At 47.6% G+C, this 9,866-nt stretch overlaps 1 protein-coding gene across 2 annotated transcripts in view; it reads right to left on the reverse strand.

The window, feature by feature from the left end:
• The window catches only part of FGFRL1 (fibroblast growth factor receptor like 1), a 176,934-nt gene extending 168,640 nt beyond the window's left edge, over window positions 1–8,294 (reverse strand). Inside the window, exons 1-2 of one of the 2 annotated variants that reach the window (XM_086746840.1) lie at window positions 7,880–8,294; window positions 6,640–6,749 (exon numbers count right to left, since the gene is read on the reverse strand). In XM_086746840.1, the coding sequence (XP_086602966.1) occupies window positions 6,640–6,700 (61 nt within the window). In that variant the 5' untranslated portion in view covers window positions 6,701–6,749; window positions 7,880–8,294. Of the gene's footprint in view, window positions 1–6,639; window positions 6,750–7,133; window positions 7,209–7,879 lie in introns of those variants that run through there. The other variant, XM_086746841.1, reaches the window with a different exon arrangement.
• Between the last annotated feature and the right edge of the window lie 1,572 nt (window positions 8,295–9,866).

Consider the following 9,866-nt stretch of genomic DNA (forward strand, 5'->3'; position numbering starts at 1 on the left):
TCTTGCATTACTCACTTCTCAATCACTTGACAGGATACACAAGATTGTGTAAATCTTTCATTAAATAAATTAACCAGACATAAGGAGAAATTATTTAGGGTCCTATTGAGCTAGAAGCTACTCATAGAGAGGCTGAGAACAGAGGTGCAGCAGTCCCGAGAAACATTAACCTGCTCAGAGAAGCCTCTGTTCCCAATTTACATTTTTCTTCCCTTAGTGAAGCTCAAAATTAAGTTTGAACACTTAATGGAAGAAGTAGCCTGGAGTTATTGGCTAAATTTCTTCCTGAAAATTGGAGTGGTTGGGATGAAATAAAAACGTTAGGTTATTCTCAGCACTGCTGGACACCACGTTTCTGCTGCGATACAATGGGGAGACTGTAATCAGGGCAGCCAATCAAACTCCATGCAGCCCATGTTTATTTGACTAGGAAGGGGGGGAAAAAAAAAGAAAAAAAAATCAGAGATGTGATGTAACTTGTTAAATAACACTCAGGCTAGTTTTTCACCCCTCCACACCTAGCAGCACCTTCCGTAGAATAGCATCCTTTTTTGGGGTATAAACCCCTCTGCGGCGGGGTTTATCCCACAGACCCCAAAGTTAAAGCAATGAATTTCCAAGGTGTTTTCACCCCTAGCAGCGCACACCCCAGCTACCAGCCAGAGCTCACAGCAGGCAGAAACAAGAATAGAATAAAAAAAATTGAGCCCAACACATCTGGTTGAGCAGGTGAATGGCAGGATCCAAAATACCACGGTTGGCCGACAACTCTTCTGCTGTCGTACGTGCGGGGTCCGTATGGAGGTCGGCGTCACAGATAATCTCTGTAATCCATCTCCTTCAGGGATGGATCCAAAGGCAGTGGGAGCGAGTAGGAGTCACGGCACCAGCACTCACCGGCTCTGAATCAGCTCCTAACCTGTTCAAACTGGCATAGGCTGCATCTGCACATCTCATATGACATCAGGGCAGCAGGATCAGATTATTCAAGTTTACTTTTGGAAATATTTTTCTTTCACTTTAGTATCACGCTGCTACATGAGCACAGACTCGATAGGCTTTCAACAGACTGCGGTCTTCGCAACTTCTACACTCACATTGGCTCTACTCTTAAAAAAAGTCCCTTAGATGACCAAAAATGTTCCACCTTGGTGCAAAAGCTTAGGACAGGTCAACACAGCTAAATACGTGTGCTCCGCATTATTATTAGAGAAAGCTCCAAGTCAAGACTGATTACAAGAGAACAAGAAAAGGAACAGAAATCCAAATTAAATGTTCAAAACAAGATCAAATGCATTTCAGCTTGAGCAGCCCACCAGAAAACACAGGAAGAGGCCAGATGAAAGACAAACTCTGTGATACAAGACAAAATGAGCAGGTTAATGAAAAAAAAAAAAAAAAGGGGAGAAAGGAGCATTTCCACCAACTCCTGTAGTACTGGGATACATTTGCATGGACCCCTTGAGCAGCACGATTTTACAAGTCACTGCAGACACAAGTAAGAACTTCACGACTCGAGAAAATCAGAAAGCTGTGATGGTTCTATTCCCACTGAATAAATAAAGCTATGACTACAGGTTGTTGGGTTGTTTTGTTTTGGTTTTTTATTCAAACTAGGCAAAACGGGACCTCTGCATTATTATTTCCCCCTTTCAGTGGAGATTTTTATCTCTTCCAATACTTATCTCCTCCACAATGGGTATTCTGTACCAGATGTACCAGCATCGCTCGTGGCGAGACAGACGCTCAAAAAGGAATTATCGGGGTCATTGGAAAAGACCAGCTCTATCAGCCAATTCATGCCAGATGACAAACGTCATCTCTAGTTAATAAATTAGTACCAATGGTCCCAAACCTTGAAAAGCAGGTTCCTACTTGCTAGCAAATGTCACTTTTGCTTTTTCTGGTTTTGATTGACATTTTTTTCCTGAAATAACCATTTTCCTGTAATTTCTCAAGCATCACCTCATGGCACATTAAAGTCTCTTCTGCGGCTAAAAGTCAGACTTTGGAGTCTAGCCTTTGCTGTGTACAAGTTCATCACAGAAAAGACGTATTTTAATTTGCTGCTTGCGTCTTTTAATGAAGGTCAAAGAAACATATGGACTTGGAAAACAAATTCATAAAAACTTTAAGGAAAATCTAAATGTATTTAAGCAATTTGCTGAGTTTTGTAACATTCCTAATAAAAAATTTAAAGAAAAAATCAACCCTAATTTTCCAGTATGACGCACACTGTATTTGATGTTCAAACTCAGCCGCAACTTAAAGCGACCGACAGCCTCAGAAGAAGGGAGGAACCGGAGTTTAAAAAAAATAACCAGGATTTTCTTAGATCGTCATGTTGACTCTAGGTACAAGTCATGCTGACAGATTATTCATGAGCAAGTTCTCCAAGAACATGATCCAAAAAATGCCCCAAAGTTAACCAGAAGTTGTGCAGTGACTTACATAAACTTTGAATCAGGCTGTTAGATTTGAACATGCTTCTCTTTCACAAGTGAGAAATTACTTAATCATTAAATCTGGTAACAAGCATTCAACAAGAATAAAGGAGCAAAACAGAAGCCAACAACCATCTTTCTTATATTATTATTATTTATCTTTTTGACATTTACTATTGTTCACTCTTATAAACCTCTAAGTTACACAGAACGGTAAGTATGTTCACCAAAATGAAGAGCTCATCTCTCAAGAAATAATAATTAAAAAAACCTTCTAGCATCCTATTCCCTTTTCTCCAATATTCAGAGAAACAAAAATGGCACGTAACATTATTTCTGCAGGAAATCACTGAATTTTGAGGTGGTGCCATCAGCAAATTCCCTGTAAAGCAGGCATCAACCACGTTTGCAAGCCAAGTGTCGCACAGAGAAGTGCCAGAGCAGAAAGCAATTAAGGTCCCGTTCTTCCCCTCCCTACGCAATGCACCGAAAATGAAATCAACATCCAAACTAATTAGTTTCCAGCAGAATATCAGTTTACTCGCTAACAGGAGGGTTGTTACTGCTCTTACCAAAAACTTCTAAACATACCATACGAAATCTTGTTTAGGCCACCGGGCCAAGCCAAGCACATCCCGACGTTACCATATACGGTCACCAACGCGAATACGATGGCAACTTGACAGATTTGGAACAAATATCGTGTTGTGTGTCACTGAGATAACATAGGCAGGAAAATAGGCAGGATTGTATTACCTGTATCCGACCGGAGGTGTGGAGTGGTAGGAGCTACATTTGCTGCAGGACAAAGTCACTAAAGGTTAGTGACCCAAGATGGCATTCGTCCCCGCGGAGGAGGGCCAGGGCAGGACGCTCAGGACTTTTATGCCCAGTATAGGGCTGCTTGGAGAGAACAGGAATGGCGTGATACAAGGGACAAGCCACTGGACATGGACTGTTATCCCCGGTTCAGGCCAACACTATCCAATGGAGCTGGCAACCGGTCTGAAGCTGCCGCCCTACACCTTGGCTGTCAGCCGGAAGGCATAGTCCCTCTTAGAAAACCGCAGCACGCAGGTTTTGTTCCCAAAGAGTGGATTTTGAGCATGCAGAAGTTCTTGGCTTCACCCACAAGGGAAAGAAGGGGCTTGAATATTTACCAAAATAGCTCCCGAGGAAGACTTTTGTGGTACAGGTAAGGATCTCCAGGAGATCCTTAACTCAGAGTAAGATTGGTCTCTGGGGGAGTTATTCCAGATTAAGTTTTTTGGAAGAGGTATTCCAGTGCATTTGCAGGTGTAGACAAGCCCTTAACCAACACCTTTATATTTCAGCCCCAAAAGCATTGGTTCAAACTTAGCCAGAGCTACCTCATCCTTCATCCCTCGAGACACAGCGAGCTCTGCACCTGGACCTCTAAAATCAGACCTAGTCTCTGCTTTGTGTGGATACTTCAAATGTGTTGCCTCTTTCCTAAGAGTTTATCTTGGTTTCCTAAGACATCCCCCTTTTTTTGCAGTGTTTTGTACATCAGCAATGTGACACATCAGGTCACAAGAAGGGACAAAGCCAGTAGGCACAGCTCCGAACCTGGAAAAATGCCCTCGGTTGATGGGGGCAAAAAAAAAAAAAGTGGCCGCATTAGCCCAATCAGTGATCCCTCCGGAGCCCTTCACCTTAAAAGGCATCACCTAAATAAAGATGTAAAAATAATACAACGTAACATTTAACGCAAGATTGCCGCTGAGCGCTCAACTGTCAGGAAATATCAAAGCCAGAGCGCGTGGGCAACTTAACTCTGCCCCCTTGTGCAAATGCACCACGGCACAGCCCTTCCCCGAAAACAGGGCACGCCATCAGCCCGCTCCAAATTAACATCCTAATTCCAGCACAAGCTACTTTTGCCTAACAGGAGTTAAAAAAGAAGGACTAGCATTTTCACAGGGAGCCTCCTCGGCCACCTTCCTCACTTGACTGCAAACCAGCAAGCGCCCATTTAACTTCTGACGCCTCAGATCAGGAGACGTTGGCATGCTTTGGGCCACACACGTCTAATTTGCCATCAGGATACAGATATTAAATGCTGTTTGGCCAAAACAAAGAGCCCTTCTTCCTCCAGAGAAAAGCCTTGCGACCTTGGCCGAGATTTGGCCGATGCGCTGTCTATAAAAGCTGAGCGACTGGAACAGGTAACATTTATACATCTCCAGTGGCCAAACCCACCGCATGATACATTCGGAAAAAATCCGCAGGCACGTTAACAAGCGGGAATGTTTTTCCCAGAATCTGAAATTATCCCAATGTAAACATCTCATAATTAGGGATATTCAATGGTAGAAAATAAGGTTGCAACGTGCTGGAGAGCATCTTACTTCTGCTCACTTAAAAGTTTGATCTTTCTTCTACGTCCTCCACTATCAAGAATGCTCTCAACCTCAAGAGGTACAAAGTAGGATCTAAACGTTAGGGTTTTGTCTACTACTTTACAGCAATGACACCTTTTTCTTCTTCACTTTCCCTCTCTTGATATCAGCACATCAATGAATGACGTTTTTAACGGGCTGGCCCTGGTTTTTTAACTCTATTTCTACATCATTTTAAATAACCAGGACCATCTCTCCATTCACTTGCAGGATGGATTTTTCCACCTCTTTTTCAGACTCAAATAACCCCATTACCTATATGATCCTATCAAAGTGATATTTAAAAGACCTTTGCACAGGAAAAACGATGATGTCCCAAAATTACCGCTGTTAATTTTCTGTCGCTTCTTCACACAACAACAGCCCACAGCACTTCATTTTCCAGGGGCAATAAAAGAAGACGAGCAAGACAAGTGCAAACCAAATTTAAACAGGGTCAGCCTGTAACGCAGCCGATACTTGGCTCACAACAGAGACAAAAATCTTTTTGTCTTCTCCTGCCCACTTCAGATCTTTTCCGGAACTCCACGAACTTCACGGGTCCATTGCAAAATATACATCCATGAAGTCATCTGAATTCATACACCGCTGCCCATTGCCTACAACTTAAACTGAGTCTCCATTGTAAACCCTGCCTGGAATTCAGACTTGAATATAGACTTACAGCCTATATACTGTTTTCTTTTTCATTCAGCTTCCAACCGAATCATTTTATAGGGCTTTTGCCTCCATAAAATATTTGCTTGGGAGCCAATACCAAGAAGGAAAAAAAAACAGTGCACTAACCAAACCTTGTTTTTTTAGACTAACGTTCCCCCTCTCCTTTCCTACTCTCACCCCCAAGGTTTATTTTTGGCAAAGTTACTGCCCAAGCAAAGGGCAAGTTTAAACCTTTTCATTCTCCATGGCACTGGGTGATTTAAAGGTCTTCCAACAATTCATGCAACTTGGATACTGTTGGGAATTGCAGCTGGAGCAATCTGCATCCTAAAGCCATACCCCCATTCTCCTGGAACAATGCAGCCCCTCCTTTGTGACCAGAGCCGGGGAAGCTGAAAGCAGGGTTTCTCACTCAGGCTTTCCAGGGACAGCACCCACCAAGGTACCACACCGGCGAGAGCGGAGGAAAAGCCACCGCTCCTTCTGCTCTGATTCCAGAGCTTTGCGTAAAGCACCTTCCCGTAAAGAAACTTCTTTTTTTTTTCCACCTCTCCCTGTCACTCCCAGGTCAATGTATTTCAACTTGCCTCTGGTAGAGTAACCTGTTTATTGAAATCTGATCAACTGCTGGAGCCCCAGCGTTAAAATACGCTCTGGCTGTTGGGAACTGTCATTTGTCTGTCACCGAGGAAGTTAATGGATGTATTTGTTTAGTTTGCTGGTGGGAATATACAGGGCAGAGGACAGAGGGATTACAGGAGGGGAGAGGTATTTCTGATCCACGGTGGAACGCAGTTGCTTTTCTTTAAAATTGTCTGTGTATTTTTACACACACACGAGAAAAGTCCCTGGAAGTTCACCTGTGCCTAAGAGACCTCAGCGAACCCCGAGCAACTGAGCTCCATCCAAACCGATGGCCCCGAAACGCGCAGGTAAGGAGGTACCACAGCAGGAATGAGACAAGCAATGCACAGGGGACGAGTCCACGCCGACAGCAGGTCCCATACAGGGTCCCTCCGAGGGCACGGCCGGTGTTTGCGGAGCACGAGCCCAGCGGAGCAGAGGGAAGGGTGCAAGTCACAGAGCGTTTCCAGCGAGCGCAGTCTCCTTACCTCTCGCCGAGTCCGAAAATGCAATGATCCCAGCGAAAAGCAGCGCGAGCTGCAATTCCATTTTGAAAAACAGATCCCTCCGTGTCGTACAGGCTGCCGTCCTCTCAGACCTGGAGGCAGGAAAAAGGAGAGCAAAATAATTACTGGGGAAAAAAACCAAAACCCAAACATCGCACAACTTTGCCGAGTTTTTAAACCTGTCGCGAAGACTTAAGAGCAGAAACAGCAAATGAAAGAGCAACGTACTTGTAATTCATTCCTTGGCGCTCAGTGAGTAAAACTTTGCCCTCCTCTCTGTTTTAGCCTGATATAAATCAAGAACCCGCTGAGGCCAGTAAGCTCCTCTAAGTTTACGGTTAATACATAATTCTTTGCTATCCTGTACAGAACAAGTCTGGAAGGCAAACAAAACCCTAGCAAGTGGCCATAAAAAAAAAGACTTCAGGTTAACAATTTGCGGAGGAACTTGGGGAAAGGGGGAGGAGGAATGTTACCTCTCCCATCAGCAGCCCAGAAAACTTTTGTGTTGCTGCTTCAGTGCCCCTCGGTCAGGCTCCGCTCGGGGTCCGCGCTCTCCTCCGCTCCGCACCTTTCTCTGTGCGGCACTGATTTTTCCCTCCCCTCTCCCCAAGCGCCACTTGTTCCCGTGTGCGTCCCAAAGCAAAAAAAAAAAAAAAAAAAAAAAAAAAAAAGAAAAAACCAAACAAAAAAAAAAACCACTTAATTATCCAGATTCTTCAAGATGCCTTCGCCGTCATACCGAAACCCGGAGTAGATCAGGTTTACATTAATTACACCCTGTTCTCCTCCTAAAACTCTCACTCTCTAAACACTGTCTGAATTCCTCCCCCTTGTAAACTCCCCGCGTTAAACACCCCGTGCCCCCAGGACACACAACAACCCGCGTTCAGCATCCAGCAGAGCAAACACGGACGCTTTGCCGTTCGTTTCCCAATTCGCAGCGGGGAGCCGGTCCGGGGTGGGGGGGTAGGAAGGGGGCTCCCCTCGGGGCTCAGCCCCGCGGCGGCCGGTAACGGGATATTCGCAGCGGGGAATTGGGGCGGGGGGGACGGGGACACCCGAGGCGATGCCACTCGCGTCGGGACAAGCCCGGCGGTTCCCCAGCTGTGGACTGGTGTCTCCCCAAACCAGCTGTGGGGATGAGGATGGGGGGGGGTCTCCCAGTCGGGGGGGGGTGGTGGCTGAAAGGGGTGGGGGTGGGGAGGTGGGGGTTACTTACCTTGGCTGCTGCCGGGGCTTTAGCACCGTGCGCTGGAGCCCAGCCCCGCCGCTCGCCGCCTCATGCCCGCCGCGGCCACGGCGACCGGCCGGGCCCTCCGCCGCCGGCCTCTACCTCATCCCGCCCCCCGCCCCGGGGGGGCCTGCTCTCCGCTTTTGGGATACTCTCCGCTTTGGGGGTGCCCTCCGCTTTGGGGGGGGGGGGGGTGGCCTCCTGACGGAGCCGCTCTCCCCTTTCGCTACCACCTATTTACCACCCCCTTCGCCCCAGAGGCGGTTTTTTCCACTAAGGAGCCAGGGGTTAAGGAAAAGGGGGAAACCTTGGAAAATTATTTTTCCTGCTTTCCTATTCGGGCTGAGCCTGTGTGTGTGCGTGTGTGTGCGGGGACCTGACAGATCGGCCGGGGCTCCGCAGCCGCGGGATGCCCGGTGATGCCGTCCGGCGGCTGGCCCAGCCGGAATCCCGTTTAAGGAGCGAGGGGAGGAGGGGAAAGGGGCTGGGGAAGGGGAGGGAAGGGGGGGGGGGGGGGTGGTGTAGCGCGGGGGGGGGAGAAACAAGCGATAAAGCAACTTTCCCTGCAGGGCTTTGTGGCTGTGGGGGCAGAGCCGCCGCGGAAGGCGGGGCGGTGCCGCCCCGCTCCAAACTTCGCACCAATCCCGGGTAAAACCCGCCCTCCCCTCCTGCCCCCTCCGCCCCGCCGCTCCCCTTAACCCTTTGCGGGAGCGGCAGCGGAGGCGGTGCGGGGGGACGGGGAGGTGCTGGGTTCGGTGTGTCCCCGGGAGCGGCGGAGCTCGGCCCGCAGCCCCCCTGCCCGCCCTGCTCTGCCCCCGGAGAGCTCTGGGATCGCCCCCTCCACCCCTCCGGCTCCTGGGGCAGGGGTATCGGCCCTGTGCCCTGCTGCGCCCCAGAGCATAGAGTCACAGAATGGTTTTGGGTCGGAAGGGACCCCTAAAGGTCATCCAGTCCAAGACCCCCTGCAAGGAGCAGGGACGTCTCCAACCAGATCAGGTTGCTCAGAGCCCCGTCCCACCTGGCCTTGAATGTTTCCAGGGATGGGGCATCCACCACCTCTCTGGGAAACCTGTGCCAGTGTCCCACCACCCTCAGCGTAAAAAATTTATTCCTTACATCCAGCCTGAATCTACCTACCCACCCCCACCTTCCGTGCACCCTCTGCAGCCCACGTAGCCCCCCTAAGCCCAGCAGAGATGGAGGCCTCCAGCCCCCCCTCCAGCCACCCCCCAACTCGTCCCCACCAAACCACCCCTCTCCCCAAGGCGAGGGGAGAGCCCTGTCTGTGGAAGCCCACCATGGAGGCAGTGAGAGGCTAGGGTCTGCTATGGCGTTTTGATGCTTGGGTGTAAATCATGTCAGAAAGAGACCAGACTGAACTGAACCAAACCAACTGGAAAATAAACTGTGGAGATGTCCCTTCCTTAGATTAACTGTTACAATTATTTATTATTTATTATTTACAGGACTCAGCTGATGCAGCCACTCTTACAGCAAATTGTTCTCCTCGCAGGGTAAAAATCAACCTGGCAGCATTCACCAAATAGACTAAACAAACGACAAGGAAAAAAGCTGCCTTAATAGCTTTACTTTTATATCCAGAGATAAACATTGTTGCTGTTGAAATTATTTATTAGATCTTTTGTTTGATACCCTCCAGCACGAAGGCCTCCTTGAAAATGAAGCTATCTCAATATTAATTCAGTGTGATAGGCACCAGGTGAACCCCCAAACCCAAGGCAAGAAGCAGTTTGAACATCCATCTTGTCTATTTTGTTAGGGTTATGAAATCACACCCTCTTATTATTAATATTACTATATGTATTTACTTAGTGGTTCCTGACAGCATTAAATCTTGATACACAAAATCAATGCGAAAAATGTTCAAGACTAAACACATAAACCCTTTGAACCAGAAACAAGCAAAGCGGCTGACGATACTGTTTTATATTTTACATATTTATATCATCATTTG

This window comes from Chlamydotis macqueenii, chromosome 4, assembly GCF_036417535.1.
Source record: "Chlamydotis macqueenii isolate bChlMac1 chromosome 4, bChlMac1.mat, whole genome shotgun sequence".
In the NCBI taxonomy this organism is placed as follows: domain Eukaryota; kingdom Metazoa; phylum Chordata; class Aves; order Otidiformes; family Otididae; genus Chlamydotis; species Chlamydotis macqueenii.